Genomic DNA, 20,782 nt, shown 5'->3' with positions numbered 1-20,782 from the left:
GAGTAAGCGAGATACGAAGTAATTTTTCCGTTAATTTAAAACTTAAAGTTTAAAGCTACAATTTGTATCTATTGTAAAACCTAAAACTACCTAGTTAACAAGGTAATATGTAAACTATAGCAGGTAATAAAATAAAGTATGCCATTCAGCGTTGGCGGCAAAAACACTAATATGATAAGCAGTAAGAAAAGTATAGCTATTTATTTAAAAGCACGTCCGGTCGGGTAACACTATAGTCCGAACATTCAACGCAACGCACGCGCGCTAAGAAGACACGGATAATAATTTATAATAACAATTAAAAAACTAATTATAATACAGTATAGTGTAGACAGTGCACTCACACGCATCAACATGAGAAGTTTTATCATCATCAGTGTTATTTGCATGCAAATTTGGAGTCACGGTAAGCTGATATAATTATATCTTTTTTATTATAAGTATATTATGCGCCTATATGCATTTGGCTACTACGGTGACAAACAGTTTTTTTTTTAAGTACTCCCTACTTAAATAAAACCTGTTTGTTATTATCCCGAATATAAAATAAAAAGAAAAATACGTTCCGTTCGTGTAACATAATCTGTATCAGGCTGGTTTTTCTTTTGCGGGTCGGAAGGTCAGACAGGTAGTAGCTTTTTTTAAACGGACCTGTCAAATCTTGTAAACGGACCCTGTCAAATCTGGATGACGCCAGAGTTATTATTATTGCGTATGGCAGACAAAAATAAAATATCCTGCGTGGATCATTATATCCAGCTGAAGCTCCCCTAACCAAGTCGCTACGCTAGAGTTGATGATGAAAGTCGACTAAGTTAACTTGAGAATAACATTGATTGAATAAAATAAACTTGAATTAAATGCAATACAAACGAGCATTATGCTATCATCAACCGTGTAATTTCGTACCACAAAATATGTTATATAAGTATGTAATTGATTTCTGCTTTCATAGATGAACTATTTCTGTTGACTTTATATAATTAATAACAAATATAGATTCAATTGTAAGTAGTTTTTAGCATTTAATGTATAACAAAATCAGTATACGTGAACGTTTCAAAGTCTATGATAAAATGAGCTCGATATTTTAAAGTATTCCCGTTTCTTGAAAACAAAGTTAAATCTCAATTTTTATCCTATTTCTGAGAGTATTGTGACCTATGTTTACCTATTTTAAGTTCAGCATGCTAAACATTTGACGAAACGTGAGTTGTAACTACAATTATTTGAATTATGTCATCACTGGCAGTGACATGGTAATGTTTCTCGCAAATAAATTATTACAATTTATATATTAGCCGCCTCGATATTAATAAACAAGCGGTGAACATAAGTACGTATTTGACAGCCAAGGAAAGTTCAACCGAATCATTTGATAATTGGATTCAATTTTGCTTGGCTGTCAACTTATATTATTGGTAAGGCTTTATGTATATAATTACCTATGTAAATCTGACGATAGACACCGAGTATTCTTCTTAGCTACTGAAAACTTTTGTCTATAAATATATATCGTCAATGGAAAGGCAAAATTACGTAAGCGCCAAAAGGCCATTTTGAGAAAAATCCATTTAGTCTTTTTCGTCTTTTTATCACAACTTTTTATCCATTTACCTAATTAAGATGACATCAACGGAATAATACGTTATTTTTTAATTTTCATTTTCTAGCAATACATAATTAGGTATAACATGGACTGCTATTTTAGGATATTTTGGCGTTTACGTAATTTTACATTTCCAGGGACGATTATATTTTTTAAATAAACTGTAAGTAATAATTTATCGATAAAAAAACCATAACATAGTTCACAGGATGGTGTTTAATATATCAAAATCTGATAAATCAAAATGAATGAACAAAATGAGCTTATAAGGTAAATCGGGGTAGGCAAAGCCACCAGTCAATATAGATATACTGATTTGAAGTATTTTAGCACAAATCCTACATACAAACTTATATAAAAATATGCATAAACAGTCATGAGCAATATAATGTACCCACTTTAGGACTCTATCGCTCTAACATATTTAACATTTAGTGAGACTTACAGTTCAATTTGTCAAAAAAGTTAATGTGACATGGCACCAAAGTGTATACATATTAATGCTCGTGACCGAACATACACCCACGTCGATTGCTCTACAAACGTAGATACACATGTCTGTACGTGACGTACATAGACATGTATTATTATTAGAGATATGTCATTTGGCAAAGCCACAGGAAGGTAATTTGCAGTTACCATTATTATGGTTAACTGTACATGCTCGTAGTGACAGGCGGGTGACTAACCTATAATGCAGGCAATGTTAAAAACCGGCCAAGTGCGAGTTGGACTCGCGCATGTAGGGTTCCGTACCATTGACTAGGTAAACAGCAGTAGGTATTGATATCGAGCAAAAAAGGGCAAAAAAAATGCGTTTGTTGTATGGGAGTCCCCCTTAAATATTTATTTTATTTTTAGTATTTGTTGTTATAGCGGCAACAGAAATACATCATTTGTGAAAATTTCGACTATCTGATTATCACGGTTCATGAGATACGGCTTGGTGACAGACGGACGGATGGACGGACAGCGGAGTTATAGTAGTAGGGGCCCGAATTTAACCTTTTGTTACGGAACCCTAAAAATAAGTCAACTCTATTATTTTTATGTAAATAAATATCATTTAAGTATAGCAACATGGATCAACATGGTTTTTATCTTCCTAGATCGTTACGGATGCAGTCTGGTTCTCTATTCCGCTTTATCATTATTTTTTCTAGGTACTCTTAAATTAATTTAGTACTCTTAAAACCTGTTATTGTTATAATGAAAATATACTTATATCACGATATTGTTGTGTAAAACATAGTTACAAATATAGCTCACGACTTTATTCCCAAATGGGGTAGTCAGTAGTGCATTTATTCATGACACGATGAACTAAGTAACTAACCACGCCTCACCGAGTTTGATGTTTTACATTAGACGTCATATTTCTTGTAAAATAATCATTGTTATAACTTCCAAAAATTAAACTGAAGATGTCATTAGAAAACGTTCAATAAGATCCACTCTGAACCGGCGTGCGGGTATGAAACGATTGATGAATGAGGAGGAAGCAAGAGAAATACTTATGTCAGGATCAAAGCAAATGGAATTCCATAGTCTCTGCTTACCCTGGGGGGAAATAGGCGTGAGCTTACATAACTAGTTTGTCAGCAAATATTGATGACAAAGAAGTTATTATATCAGTACTGAACTACTCAATATATAAAGCCTTTGTAATCCTAAGCCTTTTGTGCAGCCTGTGGGTACGGTATACGCACAAGACCTTTAACGCCCTACGGATTCAGTACAACAATGCATTCAGGATTCTACTGGGTTTACCGAGATTCTGTAGCGCATCAGGCATGTTTGCCGAGGCACACACAGATGGCTTTCATGCTATTGTGCGGAAGAGAGTTGCCTCAATAATGCGGCGTGTGCGCGGGAGCCCCAGTATAGTCCTGAAGGTGTTGTGTGACAGACCTGATTGCCCAATATGGGCATACTGGACGGACCTCCATATTATACCAGTCAAGCCGGGATATGGTGTCCGCCGGTAAAATCGGGTCTGATAAATTTATCATATTTTATTTTTGTTGCTTTTGTTTGTTTTATGTACCTGTTACTAACATTAGGTTTAAGTTACTTTGTACTTACTAACATCTATGGATTTCAAATCCGAAATAAATTATTATTCATTCATTCATATCAACTTTTGTCACATATTTTTGTAGTTGTTTTTGTCTTAAGCAGCTATAAAGTAACATAGTTAATTTGCATTTACCTTCCAAAGCAATTGACGGCAATTAACTAACGAACTATGATTGGTAAACGAGACAAACCACTCAGACATTTTATTACCCGCTACCTAGTTGAAACAATGTTGGTATAACTGTACCATCGGGTAACAGAAATACATCATCTGTGAAAATTTCAACTATATGATTATCACGGTTCATGAGATACAGCTTGGTGATAGATGGTCGGACGGACGGACAGAGGAGTTTTAGTAGTAGGGGCCCGAATTTAACCTTTGGTTCATCATCAATTTAAGAGCCACGCTCTTGCCGGTATAGCATTTTCCATTCCAGTCTATCAAAGGCCACTTCCTTGAATTCACTATAAGACACGACGTTAACCTTTTCTTTAATCTGTTCCATGTAAGCTCTTCTTGGTCTTCCCCTTCCTCTCTTTCCTTCTAGCTTTCCTTCTACGATATTTTTAATAATTTTTTTTTTTTTTTTATTTTTTTTTTTTTTTTTTATTACTCTACTCATGGTGTAATTGGACAATTATCTTGCCTCTTCTGTCCTCAATAATTCTCAGTATTTGTCTCTTTTCCCTTACCTGAGCCTTTGATTACGAAACCCTAAAAATAAGTCAACTCTATTAATTTTGCATGGATGATTTGTTGTTGTTTAACTAACGAACTATGATGGTAAACGAGACAAACCACTCAGACATTTTATTACCCGCTATCTAGTTGAAACAATGTTGGTATAGCTGTACCACCATGAGTCAATATCACTAACATTTAGAAAAAGTTTCGAGTATGCTTAGTTGAAAAACTTACTTGTCAAACTACCTACTTACATAGGTTCAATGTATGGCTACTTATAGAAAGAAAACATTGATTAGGCATGAGACCCCGAGAGAAACAGGATAGCACTGAGATGGGTTACTATTGAGCCGCCAAAGGCCCCTGACATGACTCATGTAACGACTACTTACTTACATCCGTAAGTAGTAACCGGGACCAACAGCTTAACGTGCCTCCCGAAGCACGGATCATCTTACTTTCGGACAATCCGGTGATCAGCCTGTAATGTCTTAACCAACCTTGGGATCACAAAGTAATTTTTTTTATATGTCCCCTCCTGGATTCGAACCCGGGACCTCCGGATCGTGAGCCTAACGCTCTACCACTGGACCACGGAGGTCATTATGTCGTAAATGGTGACTACATATGGTCTTCTTTTATCTGCTAGTGCTCACCCCAAAAACATCAAATCAAAAAAAAAACAAAACAAATCATTTATTCGCATAGGATTCATGGTTTTGTAAAACAGTTGATAGGTTTTATGTTCCAAGTATCACATGATCCGCTAGATAATGCGAAAATTTAGGAGGTAAGTAGGTAGGTAGGCATCCACATAGAAAATGTTTTTCAAAGATTTCATCGATTCATTCGTTTTAAAGTTCCGGCCAAGTAGTTAATGCCATTTGCGAAAAATCAACAATAACTCACGTCAAAAAAAAAGAAAAGATCTCGTTTTCAAGCTGTCAGACACTGAAGGATTTTGTCACGATAAAAGAGGTAAGTAAGTAACAAAAAAGATTGTCAGGACATATCCACTTTTATTTTTTTCTTTCTATAGGAATGACGCATCCCTACAATGGATTTGAGTAGGTACTTACTTACTTGTTTTAACGACTTTGGAAAATTACTCATACACTTTTGTGAACGAGTAAGTAATCCATGTCATATTATTGTACGTAAGTACCTCTCTTTCAAGGTAGACTACAAAACAATAATGCCTCTCGAGACGAGATAATTATTCAATACATAACACTTTAACCATTTTTTTACACATAGAAGACATCAACGAGAGCGTCTTATTGAACTTATTACTTTTATTTAAAAATATAATAATGATTATAAGGAATCTGTAATAAGAAGTTTTGTATAAATTAGACTAATCATACAATTGACTGCTTTAGCCTGTTTTTGAAACAAAATGGCATAGTAGAAAACTTACATAAATTGTTCTGTGATTTGCATATATTATGCCAACATTTTTTTTAACAGCCTCCGTGGTCTAGTGGTAAGAGCGTTAGGCCCACGATCTGGAGGTCCGGGTTCGATTCCCGATGGGGACATTGTCGAAATCACTTTGTGAGACTGTCCTTTGTTTGGTAAGGACTTTTCAGGCTTGAATCACCTGATTGTCCGAAAAAGTAAGTTGATTCCGTGCTTCGGAGGGCACGTTAAGCCGTTGGTCCCGGCTATTAGCCGTAAAAACACCTCCACCAACCCGCAGTGGAGCAGCGTGGTGGAGTATGCTCCATACCCTCTCCGGTTGATTGAGAGGAGGCCTGTGCCCAGCAGTGCGACGTACGTATATATAGGCTATTTATGTTATGTTATGTATATATATTTGGGGGGCGGAAGGCAAGAGGGAAACCACTGCCCTATTTTTCCCTAAAAAAGTAGCATGGAAAATGCTGCACCGACAAGAGCGTGGCTCTTAAATTGATGATGATGATATATATTTAACCTCTACTGGGGAGAATCGGCAAGTGAAGCTGTTCTAAGTAATACTAATAATAGGCTACTTCATAACCTAGTCAAGTGAGATACTTTTTACGAAACGTCAAAACGAGAGTTTTCTTTAGAGTTTGTACTGAAGAGCACAGGACAGCCTGTGCCGTCATCAATGAAAGCGGTCAAACGTCGTACTCATTGTTACTTAATTCATAAATAAAATCCGAAAATAAGGAGAAATGAAAAATGAAATTCATTTTTGGTCATCTCAGACTGGCTTCTATTTGTAGATTAGCATTTTATAATTTATCTTTTACCCAGTCAAGTAGTCCTTGACCATAGCCACAAAGATTGTAATAACTATATATAACTTTGTTTGAGGTTTAAGCGGTTATTGTCATAATTTAAACACAATACCGGATTCTTACCGCTTAAATTTAGGGATATAAGAGTCTCATATCCCGCAAGAACCCGGTATTATGTGAGCAATGACGTCACTGGTATTCTGTAGTGAAATTATCAGCCCACACATTTTACCAACAGACCATAAAAGTTTCAAAGAATAGATTATAAAAGTAAATCCACACTGATGACGGAACTCGTTATAATTTATTCCAATCTCCGCTGACTCAGGCACACCTAGATTCATCAACTTTCCGACCAATTAACAATAACAAAGGATTGTGTTAGGAACAAACTAGTTTTCGAACTTTTGCTTTGGCTATAGACAATTCTCACATTAGACACCTACCTTATTCTTTCGATTTTTATTTAAATAAAAATCAAATGGACTTTATTGCACAGAACTAAAATTAATGAATTAATTATTAAATTAAAAATATTAGTATTATTAGTGTTAGTTAGTATGTTTGTTAGTTTTATTAATATTACTTAGTTTGTTTGTTTTTTATTTATTTTTTTATTATATTCTTACTATTTTTTAAATTAGTAATATTTAATTATTTATTATACACAGGATAATATAGAAATACAATGTGATAACATAAAGAGAGACAAATGGCACAACTTATTTCTAACAGAAATTTCTTCCAGTAGGCCTGTCTCTTGATCATTATTATATCTGTGGTCTATATTTTTTTGGAGAGCATTTTCTAAGTAGAATATGTTACCCTCATAGGTCCTCACAAAATATACTAATTGATACGTGTAAAATTATGCATTGTATTCTACGATCCAAATCTACTAACTTATAGGTATAGTGCCCTCGCGTCAGTCGATAATGGGGAGGCTATATTAGATACCATTTTGTTGAGATGCATCGGCGTGGGCTTCTGTTACCGCGTAATCTCTGTGCCAAATTTCATCCAAATCGGCCCAGCAGTTTAGATGTTAAAAGATAACAGACAGACAGACCAATTTAGTGGGTAGGTAGTATGAATTTTCGCCAGATGGTTACGCAGTTACGCAACGGTAAACTGAAACCTGAAAGTATTTTATATTATCAACCTTTGTTTATAGATTTATTTAATACTGTTTAAGTATATTCCTTTCATATTCCAATCGTAAATTATACTACCAGAGATAAAACACTGTCTTTTTCTATTGCATCCTTTAGGTGTCCAATAGCATATTAAATCGATATTTACGACCACAACAAAAGTTCAGACAGAACAAATAAATTCAACAAATTAAGAAAGAGACGTCTTTATATGCAAATTTGCGAGATATATTATACCTGTGTAAAATGGCAAGTCCATTAGAAAGTCCGATGGAATCATTTCATACATCATTTTCATTTAGTTTCTATTTAATAATTACGTGTCAAAATATAATCAACTTCTTAAAATATGGAGGTATCGATTAACAGAAATATAATAATTTTGTTAAAAGCGCGACACGCAGCATGTTAAAATAAAGAAAATAAACTTAAACAATCATTCTTTAAAGATTCTTTAATATAAATCCACTAATGGAATTTAAATTTAAGAAATATATTTTCCACTGATAATTGATTAATGACTTTTGTCATATTGTACGTATTACTAGGTATGGAAAGGTTTGCAGGGATTACTAATAGGCTTGTTTCCAACTAGTCGAATCAGTTACTTTTTACTAAACGTCAAAACACGAAATTACTATGGAATTTGTATGAAAAAGCACACTGTGACGTCATTGAGAAACGTGATATACAATGTCGGACTTATGATTACGTTTTTCTTGATTGAAATTCGTAAATAGAAAAAAAAATAATTAGTTTTAGAATTTTATAATTTATCTTGCACCTAATACACGATCCAATAATAATTGTGTTCACACATCTTCCAAAGTAATTATGTGACTCAAAGTGACAGATTTTATGTCCTCTGTCATCTGTACACAGAAAATTAAGTAAATTAGTGATTTATGTATTTAATTACCATTACTTGTCACATCATCATCATCATCATCATCACTTGTCACATATATACAATTCATTACAACTGTAAGTAAATCTTTTACTAAAAGTTCAAAATTGTCTTGCAAAGTACCTAAATTAAAAATATTAGTCGTGGGTAATTTATTTTTTACGAAATTGCAACGCAGGGTGGGATGACGTCAGCTGGGCTAACCTTGAAATGTTAGCTGTCACAGCATACCTGGTTATCTGGTTTTCTTATTCACCTTGCTTCCGCCCATCTTTTGTTTTGAGGTAAATCTAGCACGGCGTTTACGAATTGGAGTTCCCATCGGGGTTCGAAACCGGGACCTCCAGATTATGAGCCAAAAGGATGGCCTGGCCCTCGGAGGCTGTATAAAATAACATAACATAAACAGCCTATATACGTCCCACTGCTGGGCACAGGCCTCCCCTCAATCAACCGGAGGGGATATGGAACATACTCCACCACGCTGCTCCAATGCGAGTTGGTGGAAGCGTTTTTACGGCTAATAGCCGGGATTGGTCCCGGCTTAACGTTCCAAAGCACGAAATCATCTTACTTTTTCGGACAATCAGGGGATTCAAGCCTGTAAAGTCCTTACCAAACAAAGGACAGTCTCAGAAATTGATTTCGACAATGTCCCCATCGGGAATCGAACCCGGATCTCCAGATCGTGAGCCTAACGCTCTAACCAGTAGACCACGGAGGCTGTTACGTGTGTGTGTTGTGTTGTTGCGTATAAAATACTTAAAAATAATATAGAAGAAGTAGTGAGTTGCATGCTCTATGTCTGGCTTTTTGGCGGGAAACGGGAACGGGACAGTTGCTTTCTTCATTGAATGATCTAAATAATTAATACGAAGTGGTGTTTTGTGGTTAATGATCGCATTAAGTTAGTCGGAAGACATTCGCGAGTGTTAATATATTGGAGTATTCAATAAACAAAGTGTATCTGCCTATTTTCGCTTCGTGCCAGGAAGCCGCTTCATAACTCAAAAGTTTATGCGGACTTTTGAGTTAATTCGTTTGGGGTTCGGAGTAGGAGTCTACTCCGAGGGTGGGGGCTTAGGTTTCATCATCATCACCTTTCATCATTTCATTAATCATCAAGAAAAAAAATACGTCAGACATGGCTGTATGGGCATAGACCCCTTTGCCTTACCCTTCGGGGAAAACCAAAACAAAAAAAAAGCTCTATGTCTTTTACAGTCTATGGTAGCTTATGTATATTTCAAGTCCATTGTCATATCAGAAGTTGACCTTATCGGGTAATCTTTACGATGTCGTTGACCCAGGCTAACTATGATCAACAGTTCAACATTCTATCACACAGCTATCGATTTTAACCTTTGACCACGAATCCTATTGTAACAGTATTGTCCTTATATCTTGATTTGTAGACTAAACGGTTTTATGTGAATTTATTATCGATTATTTTAGTGGAAGACTGGAAACTTGTTATAAAGACACGGATCTAAGCGTGCGGTGGTGCGCAGGGCAACTTTGAAAATCAACGACCACACACGCAAGGTGCGTGTGCGGCCTTGACCCACGATTTTTTTGTACGTGACTTTATTGTATACGTAGATTTGCCGCAAATGGCATTAACTACTTGGCCGGAAATGACCCAAGTTGACCACATACCTTGACCTATTTGTGCGGATTATTTTTATCTAATTTTTTATCACGGCCCGTTGCTTTATAGTAACAATCTCGTGAGCGTCTTTTTGGAAAATCACATACTTACATCCAGATGTGATTTACTTCGGGTTCACAACGTCGATTTCATTCCGGGTAAAATATCCACATACATAAGACAACTCACGTCTATATAGACGTGGTATATACCAATTGGGGTAGTTAGAGATACATCCATCGTAAGATGAACTAAGTAGGTAGGTTACTACTACAGGTTAGGTCACATACAGTCATGAGCAATATAATGTACCCACTTTAGGACTCTGTCGGCTAACATATTTGACATTTAGTGAGACATACAGTTCAATTTGTCAAAAAAGTTAATGTGACATGGTACCAAAGTGTATACTGTATATTAATGGTCGTGACAGTACGATAAAGTCAATGCGTAATGTCACGTGTGTGAAAACGAGGCTTTTTGTATGAATTGTACCCAAATGTGTTTTTACTATGGCAACGATAAGTAAATGACTGCTTATTCTTGTAGGAATTAAGTGTAGGCGTAGTTTATGACTTACGTATTATCTGTCTAATTAAAAGGTTTAATTTATTTTATTTAAATATTTATCAATTTACGATCGCGTCTATACAGTTTTATTAATCGCCAAAAACGTACAATAATTTGAATTTGATTGCCCCAGGTTAGTATAGTAAGGTTTTTTATTAGCCTCGTATGGTAATATGTATATAAAATCAAGCTTTTACGGTTATTAAAAGAAAATTAATAAACACGTGTGGTGTAAAAAAGGAAAGATAAATTACTGAGAAAAAAATAAATACTAGGTTAAAAATAAAAAGGTGGATCTACTAGTTCCTATTAAGAAAGTTCGCTCAACAAAAGAATAAAATAACTCACAACCCCCGACTTAACCCAATTATTATGTAACGAAATATTATAATAGACTTAAAAATACTTTCTAAAAAAGAGTTGATATCTCGAGAAATCGGTAATAGATATACTTAAGTACCTAAACAATGAATATGGATGTTTACAGTTTTTTCCAAACGTGTCTGTTTCTCGAAGATATACTTAAATGTAGCGATAATAATTTTACCATAATACATAACCGAGGAATATCCGTCGGGGGCTGCCTTTTCTATATGAAATTTCAACAAAAATTTAATCATACTCATAAGCGTATTTTATGTCGTCGTGAAACATCTACAATTCTTCAATAATTGTATTCACGTCACTAGAAAAACTTTAGCTGGGTTAATGGCAGCCACCGACGGATATTCCTCGGTTATATGTATTATGGTAAAATTATTATCGCTACATTTAAGTATATCTTAGTTCCGCCGTGGGTAAAAATTACATTTATGTCGCATCAGCAAACGTAGTGCAATTTTCACTAACACAATTGGCTCGACCATTATAGCCGGCGATACGGTTCACCACCTATCACGTTGTCAAACAGACAGTTCGGTGAGGTGTCCGAAATACATACAAAATTTAAGACAACAGGCCTGAGGGTGCCCAGTTGGGCCACCTAACAACTAAAAGCGTAGAGTGACGTGTTAATAGCCAACTGGTAGCAAAGTCATGAGAAAAACATAAAAGGCAAAGGATGTGAAAAGTTTTTATATCAACAAATATTAATTATTTCAGACAAGGGTGGAAAAAACACAGTCTTTTCACAAAAAGTCCATTGTACTTCTATGAATTTTAATGAAGTTTGGTAATTAGCCAAATTGCAGACTATGTTTTTCGTTCATTGTCGTTCAACTTTGATACACAATAGATATTATTAATTCTGACTAACTGCGAAAGACTCTTCATTTTTAGATATATTACACACGTAAGCCCACGCCCGTAATCCCGAACGGGGAGGGTAGAGCCACAAGTCAGGAAGCAATCAGGAAACTATTTGCAGCATTTTTTGATACGAACACATAAAATGGATATGATGATATATTGATATACGGTTCATTATTGTGATCGGCCCATCACCCATGTAGGTCATCATCACTAATTTAAGAGCCACGCTCTTGTCGGTGAGCATTCTCCATGCTACTTTTTAGGGAAAAATACTATTTCTGACGCGAGTGGGATGGCGCCCAGAGTAGTTTATTTCAAAGGCATACTAGACGTACCCATGTAGAATAACAGTTGTAAATAGTCCATTATGAGCACAAAATCTCGCTACGACACACACTATTTTATTATTTTTTATTCGCTCGCAGTCCTATATTATTGCAATTATCTATTTACGTAATAAAAAATATTTTAAATTATTTTTAAAATAATTAATTAATGTTTGTTTATTTATTTGTACACAACAGCCAGTACACATATCGATTCGTGTAAAATTGGCTAATTTATTGGTAATGAATTAAGTACACACTTGTATCATAATTAATAAGAGTACTTAAGTATATTCACCATAGCGCTTAATATTGCTTCAAGGCTGAGGACACCAGCACCATGTTTGTTTGTTAAGTTGCTCACCATCAGATGAAGGGAAAAATCACTGGAAAAATATGATTATTTAATTAGTTTTTTTTATTTAACGGGGTGATACAAGCTATGCTTTTGTTACTGTAAAAATCGGCTTTAGACTTCATTTATGTATAAAGAACCATCCTCTCAAACAACGCCCTGAGCGGTTCGCGCCTAACTGGACACCCTCAGGCCTGTTGTTAAAAAATTGTACCGGGTGAGTGCCTTCAGCGCTCCCCATTTGTCCGGCCAAGTAGTTAATGCCATCAGCGGCAAATCTACAATAAGTCATGTCAAAATAAAAAGGTATAAAGAAACGAAATCCTATATATAGACCCCAGTTTAGTGTTTCTTTATTCCATCACAGGCATGATTTGGTGACTAAGTCCTAATCAACTGTAGAGAATATTCTAGCAACTAATATTAAAAGCAAGAATTGCGCAATATTTTTCTAGAATTAAACTAGGCTTTGACTCACAGCTGTATCGATCTAGTGAAGTACGTGGTTGATTGTTTCAGTCAAATTCGTGCCGTTTACAGCGCAAAACGTGAGTTACTGTTTAATAATCATACTTAATTGAATCCTATTGTGAATTCGATTCGTTATACAGATGTGTTGGGTACATTGTGAAGTAGTGCGAGTTTATCGATGGTTCAATATCAGATGTTAATGCTTTGTAAATTGTATATTTTTTACTGTTTTCTGTCTAGGGGTGTGCTAGGGTTGAACTGTTGTCTTATTGGTGACTTGTGAGTCCCCCATAGGTCTAAACGTATGATTATTTAGAAGATATGAATGCATGGGATTAACTGTCTGAAAACTGATATTAGGCAGCTAAATTACTCAATTGTATAACAATATTTTATGTTTATTTATTTTTTTAAAAAACGTCTAGGGCCCTGTGCCGAGGTTTTTCTTGCGGCTTCTTTTCCCCGGCTATACAGATTGTGAGAAGCTGTAGTAGTTTTAGGCGGATGAGACGTTCGTTATGTAAAAATTGACGATTCAAAGTGTAACTATGTTACCTACTGAATAAAGATAATTAAAATTTTTGAATTTGAATTTGATACAGATTATGTGGCTTAAGGTGGAATAAGCTTACCAAGTAAATGCCTATTCCTAGTATTAAAGAAGAGTGAGTAGAGAGGGAGAAAGCAGTGGGGAAAGGTACTATGTGATCGTGGTTTGCCGCAGATGGCATTAATTTGGGATCGGCCTAACAGTGCTTACACCAGGGCACTGTGATCGTCATGTTTAGTATAACTGCCTGGTCCCCTCTCCCCTAGCTGCTTCTCCAGACTGCTGTCGCAAGGTTATGATGAGGCACAATTATTAGAACACGAGTTTCGGCGCTTGGTGGCAAGGAGTTGTCTGGCGGGTGGTTACCAGCCATAACCGCAGCCTACTGGTAAATGCGTCGCTCGGTTAGCACCACCCAGGAGTCATGTGGAAGGTCTCGAGGGTAAACAACTTATATATTACGTCCTATCATAGTTGGTAGAGACCAAGACCACAAATCAACCCAAAATCGATTGTATTTTAAAACAATAAAATCATTCTCATCTTCACTCATTATGAAGTTAAAAAACTAATTAGACCTCATAAAACAATTGAGTCGTGTATTAGGTTGAAGATAAGTTATGAAATACTGATTAGATACCAAATAAAGACAGATGTGAAACTAAAGAAAAACATTTTCTTTTTTTCTACTTAACTTATTTATGAATTTTCTTATTTAAATATCAAGAAAAATGAAAATTTTATCACGTTTTTCTATGACGTCATAGTGTGCTTTTTCATACAAATTCTTTAGTAATTTCGCGTTTTGACGTTTAATAAAAAGTAACTAATTTGACTAGTTGGAAACTAGCCTATTTGACGTCCTTCAAACTCAATTTTGAGTGATATTTACATTGAAAAGATTTGGTTTCTTTGTAAAAAAAAAACTGTTTACACAATAAATATGTACAAGTAAGTCAATATGTTTTCGTCTCGCTCCGTTGCGATCTTTGTAAATACGAAGGATGTAAATATGAGTCATTCGTTCTGTACGTTGTACACATATGGTGTATTAGAATTAAGCATTGATGTATAATCATTTGCTATAGAAAATAAGTACTTTAAGTATACATTGTTGTAAGTTTACGCGGTTATTATCATAATTAAAGCACATAATAACGGGTTCTTACCTTATTACGAGTTTAAATGGGGATATGAGACTCCCGATATTTCGACACTGTTGCAAGTGCCATGATCACGGGATGATTGATGAGAATGGAGTGGAGTAGGTAGATCCATAATTTTCTACGGGCAGACATATCTGTCTATATCCCCATTTAAACGCGGTAAGAACCCGTTATTATGTGCTTTAATTACTTTAAGTATGTTGTAAATAAAATCTATTCTATGATTCTTCACGGCTCAGTCTTTGAGAACAATGATACTACAGATTTTTCACCTTGAAAATACATCATTAGTAAGAGATATAATTGGTAATACTATAAAGTGTTATAAAATTAAATTGCCAAGGAAGTTCTTGTACTAAAAGGAAGTGGACTTGGCCCACTAATTGCTTTATAGTCAACAATTTATCTAAATAAAAGAAAATTGATATAAACATGGATAGGTATCCAATGTGATCGAATGTAATTGGGATTAAAATAGGAAACACAACAACAATCCATCACTTGACAGCATCGTGGTTCGCGCCGCGACTTGTGCGGAGTGTGGCCCTTTTATCTCAGGACTGCCACCAGCACCTTATGATCATTTGGACGAACATCCGTCTTGCTTTTTTATATTTTTTTTTTGTGGAAATTTGATATGATACAGTTTTAAGTTTACGCGGTTATTATCATAATTAAAGCACATAATAACGGGTTCTTACCGCGTTTAAGTGGGGATATAAGACCTCCGATATTTCGACACTGTTGCAAGTGTCGATTGTTATTGTCTTTTTTTGTGTGTGACGCCCCTTTATAATAAACTATTTCTATTCTATTCTATACTTGAGCTTTAATATAACTCCTACTTGTACTCGTAAGCTCATGATGACATGCATGATGACTTATCCACATTCAAACACACATTAACACATAATAGGACGCCATGTTCGTGCCTCAAACGGCTGGGCCAGCAGAATACCAGGGTCGTGGCTCGCGCCGCGGCTTGTGCTGAGTGAGGTTCATTTATTGAGGACTTCAACCGCCATTGTGATCATTACGACCAGCATCATTGTTTTTCTTTTTTAAATATAATTTTGTGTAAGTTTCAAGTCTGCAGTTTTTGTATTATTATTGCGCGTGGCGTCCTTTCATCTAACCTAACCTAACCATTTCACAGGTCCGGTTTATTACAGAAGCAAAGTCGCCTGTCTGACCTTCCAGCCCACGAAGGGAAAACCAGCCCATACAAGTTAGGTCACATACCTCCGAAATGCATTTCTCGGGTACTTAACGGTAAAAAGTGAAATCACTTTTTCGGACAACCAGGTGATTCAAGCCTGCAATGTCCTTACCGAACAAAGGACAGTCTCACAAAGTGATTTTAACAATGTCTCCATCGAGAATCGAACCCGGCCCTCCAGATCTAGAGGCTTACGCTCTAACCAATAGACCACGGAGTTAAAAAACTTTATTAAAAAAATATTTAACACGGGAAAATATTAACTGAGCGTCCATTTTGGATGCTAAGAAGTAAGTCCTCCTGTCTTGGTGTGTTTGTTATATAATATACTTTTTTATAGGAATAATTATCACAGATATTTTTATATCTTTATTCGGGACCTGAACAGTCCTTCTAATCGTATCCATTAACAGCGACTGTAGCCTTTTCTGTTATGTGCGAAACCGAACTTTGTTTTAAACACCCGATCGCATCTAACGCAGAAGAGTACAGTCATGACTTCATGAGCAATATCATGTACCCACTTTAGAACCCTGTCGCACTAACATATTTGACATTTAATGAGACTTATGGTTTAATTTGTCAAAAAAGTTAATGCGACATGGTTTCAAAGTGTATACATATTAGTACTCGTGACCGTACATACAATCTCTATAAGATACTTTGACGAAGCCTGTGGTGGATTTAATACTGTTTTATTTAGTTTTTCTTGCAATAATTACGTTGAATAAATGACTTTACAAAGTAAATAAACACGTTGGAAGTCACGTGCACCTTCTAATTATTATTATTTTGTCGAATCGAACGAAACAAACGAGTTCTTAGTATTCTCTAATCGTTAACACAATTACTATGTTACCATTGCCTTATGTTGTGATACGGGGCTTCCCATCAATTAGGCTATATGATCTCAGACGACGCGTGTGAACAGTTTTTACCTCACCCGAACCCATTTTCACTAATGGGAGCTTGTTATTGTAGACACTTTTTGTATGACTAACTAGATGGTTGCTTCGCCGAAGATTTTCACGACTTGTAGATGATATCTTCAAGGTCGTTTGAAGAATAATAAATCAGACATTACAAAGCAAATAGTGAGGGCGTTCGTAGACTAGGTACTTTGTTTATAAGAATCAATCAACAACTTATAGTGAGATCTGTCAATGGATGGTTGACCAGGCGTGCTTTATACGGCAAGTATAACGCATAAGTAACACATAATTAATTATATCAAAATCCAGGACGATTTTCACGTTGTTCTTACAGAAACTAGGTGAGGTGTGAGTACTTAGTTCATCTTGCAACGGGTGTACCTCTGTCTACCCCAATTGGGATATAGTCGTGAGCTAATGTTAGGTATATGTGCTAAGCTAAGGGGATTATGAATCTATTTTAATCATTAAAATAATTGTTCTCTATTTCGACTCGATATCTTATAGAATTTATCTACGACAGTCACGGGATTTGCTTTGCTAACTTGAAGAAGTAATTGATAGTTCCAACCGTGGATTTGGATATCGGATACGTACGTACACCTAATATGACAGTATTTTTTTTAATGAGATTTCATACAAGACGATGCGGTTTTCCACAGGGTCCGCTTACCTAACCTGACGATTTGACAGGTCCGGTTTTTTTACAAAAGCGACTGTCTGTCTGATGTTCCAACCAGCGAAGAAATTAAAATAGCTTAATGATTGTAAATATTGTCCCCAGGTGTCGCCAACGCTGCTGGAGTGGGCGCATTCGCTTACCAGGACTCAGCTGGCAATAGGTACGGTGGCACATATGGTCTGAAGAACAACCAGGTGTACAACGTCCACGACTTCCCAACCTTCGCGCCCGTCCCCTTCGCGGACTTCTCAGACGTCAACACTTTCTTCCCCGAGTACTTTAGGAATTTCGAGAACCTTCTACAAGAGTAAGAGTTTGTTAGGATGCGCGCAACCGATCGCTTGCGGTGAGGGTTCAGGGGGCGTATTGTCAAACCGCAACAACTGTCGTGGTTTTTATCCCTGCGATTGTGAAACGCTGAAAATTACGACTTAGTATTACTTTGTTGTAATAGCCAGTCACAAACGCTAGGTAAAGGTTACGATGGATGTTGAAGTGAGACGGTAACCCAGGTTCTGGATCGGTGATCGGGTTTTCCCGATTTTGTGGAATGCGAATGCGGAACAGGAATGTTGGTACAAGTATTCATTGAGATTAATGAGTGTGAAAGAAATCACTTTTTTCACCTAACTACAAAGTAATGTACCTAATGCCACAATTTTGAGGTGACGGTAGCACTAGTAAATAGTCTCTTACTGATATTAAAAAACACTCTACTAATAACTTCGTACAGTTGTAGTTTAAGTTATTGGTGCTAATTCCTGTAAATACCATCTAATTTTATTTTAAGTTATATCTGTCCTTTTCTTATCCGCCGAAAAGAAAAGGGACGGGTAATCGACAAGCATAAAATTTATGGAACACACGTCAATTTTAAGCACAAATCTAAACCAACCGTCTAAAAATTTTACGTCAGTCAATAACCCGACACATTAATTTACTCATTCTTCCTAAAATTAAGAGCTGTGAATCATCCGTCCCTTTCCTTTTCGACGGATACGAAAATGACGGATATAACCTAAAATAAAATTAGGTGGTGTCTGCAGGAATCGGGGCCATTATCTTACAATAGTATAATATTTTGTTTATAGTGAACACAACGAAGATAACACTTAGAACTCTGTAGCTAGTGCCAAGGGTGAATCGGTAGATATTTTGATAATCTTTTTTGGTGCTCTCTGTACTAATATTGGGATAAACAAGATGTTTTGAATTACCTACCACAATAAAGAATGTAACTACCTTATACTTGTCGCAGTAGTAATTTTGTACAGTACTTACAGAATCTGTAACCGTCTATCTGTCTTCTTCACTAATATGAAAAACACTTTATTTCTCTGTTCTCTTCTAAGCATGCCGTAACCTATCGCTTACAAGCACATTTCTGCCGATATTTGCACTTTTTTTCCACGTGTGAGTGTGTGTGTGACTGACATAACCCTTCTAACTTTCCAGGGCGTTCGCTAAGAACGCAGAGCAGCAACAGTTAGCACTGAATGCAGCCAGAAAAGCATATGATTTAACATCGAACCAAGCTGGTTTCTTTCCTAACTTCGGATTCGACTCTAGGTTTGGCGGTGTGCCCAACTTCGGATTCGCAGGACAAGACTTCGGGATGCCAGGATTTGAGAACAGGTTCGGGAATGTCGGACCGAACAGCGCTTTCGCCGCCGGCGCAGTCGGGCCCGGCTTCCGGCATCAAATGGCTGCAATTAACCCGCCTAATCCCGTAAGTTTGATGTTCAGATCACCAAGTATCTACTTAATACAAATATAAATGCTAAATGATGTTCTAGATAAAGTCCAACAATAATGATCCATGTGATGGCAAGCACATCCACAAGCTCTTAGTAACAAATTGGCAAATGTCCCAACTAAACAGATATATACTTTTCTATACTACATTCAGCAAATAGTCCAATCAACCGGAAGGGGTATGGAGCATACTCCACCACGCTGCTCCAATGCGGATTGGTGGAGGTGTTAATAGTCAGGACCAACGGCATAACGTGCCCTCCGAAGCACGGAATCATCTTACTTTTTCGGACAATCGGGTGATTCAAGCCTGAAAAGTCCTTACCAAACAAAGGACAGTCTCGCAAAGTGATTTCGACAATGTCCCCATCGGGAATCGAACCCGGACCTCCAGATCGTGAGCCTAATGCTCTAACCACTAGACCACTGAGGCTGTTGTTGTGAAATTAATAATAAATAACTTTATTTTCCAGAATATGCCGAATGTGGACGTGACGCAATACTCCGATGCGGCTACTGCACCTAGGGATGGGAACGGTTTCTACAGTGTATCCAGTTCATCATATTCTTCTTCCTCCAATGTGAACGGCAAGCAGGAAAACCGTCAAGGAGGTGAAACCATCGTCAACGATAACGGAAAAGTCACCAAATACAAAGTTCACAACTAAAGACCTCGATCCCGCTAAACAAAGTATTCGTGCAAAGAAAACATGGATCTCAAAATTTTACGTAATATCTCTGTAAATAGATTCTTCAAAGTGCTGTGATTCAAGCATACCATTGCTATTAAGTTGTCCATGTAACCAAATCAGGAAGGCAGAAATATGAATAAACATAACGTATTTCCATGAGCCAAGTTTTTTAATTCAGGATCGGCTGTATGGCACTGTTTGAGTGTGTAACAGCGACCATGTCGTATATTAGTCAATGTCAGGAACATCAGATAATATTCGCTTACCGTTACTGGATGTCGCTTAGAATGGTCACCGTAACTATTGTTCTAGTGTTGTGAATACCTGTTTGTTTTATAATAGTCTAAGCCATATCGATTTGTATCAAATTCCACATTATGTAGTCAGTGACCCCGGATAGTTACAATAGCGAGGGTCCATTAATTTAAACGACCTAACAAAGTATGCGAGAAAATGTTAAATAAACTATAACCTTAGCTCGTTAGTAAGATGAG

At 36.4% G+C, this 20,782-nt stretch overlaps 1 protein-coding gene across 2 annotated transcripts; it reads left to right on the top strand.

Moving 5' to 3' along the window:
* The first annotated feature begins 220 nt into the window (after positions 1-220).
* Positions 221-20,447, top strand: LOC126372469 (uncharacterized). Of its 2 annotated transcripts, none has more exons than XM_050018259.1 (4): positions 221-406; positions 17,944-18,148; positions 19,411-19,570; positions 20,070-20,447. In XM_050018259.1, exons 1-4 carry the CDS (start codon positions 355-357, stop codon positions 20,262-20,264), a joined length of 612 nt encoding a protein of 203 aa, XP_049874216.1. In that variant the 5' UTR covers positions 221-354; the 3' UTR covers positions 20,265-20,447. The 2 variants fall into 2 exon arrangements, with proteins under 2 accessions (XP_049874216.1, XP_049874209.1); XM_050018252.1 differs by having other exon boundaries at positions 19,297-19,570.
* The last annotated feature ends 335 nt before the right edge of the window (positions 20,448-20,782 follow it).

This window comes from Pectinophora gossypiella, chromosome 2, assembly GCF_024362695.1.
Source record: "Pectinophora gossypiella chromosome 2, ilPecGoss1.1, whole genome shotgun sequence".
Taxonomy (NCBI): Eukaryota; Metazoa; Arthropoda; class Insecta; order Lepidoptera; family Gelechiidae; genus Pectinophora; species Pectinophora gossypiella.
The sequence above is the reverse complement of the archived record's forward strand: the minus strand, read 5'-3'. Positions and strand labels throughout refer to the sequence as shown.

Coding starts and splice junctions, on each gene's coding strand:
- LOC126372469 (XM_050018252.1), top strand. CDS start 355: ATGAGAAGTTTTATCATCATCAGTGTTATTTGCATGCAAATTTGGAGT. Junction 18,149..19,296: donor TTCGAGAACCTTCTACAAGA/GTAAGAGTTTGT, acceptor CTAACTTTCCAG/GGCGTTCGCTAAGAACGCAG. Junction 19,571..20,069: donor CAATTAACCCGCCTAATCCC/GTAAGTTTGATG, acceptor TTTATTTTCCAG/AATATGCCGAATGTGGACGT.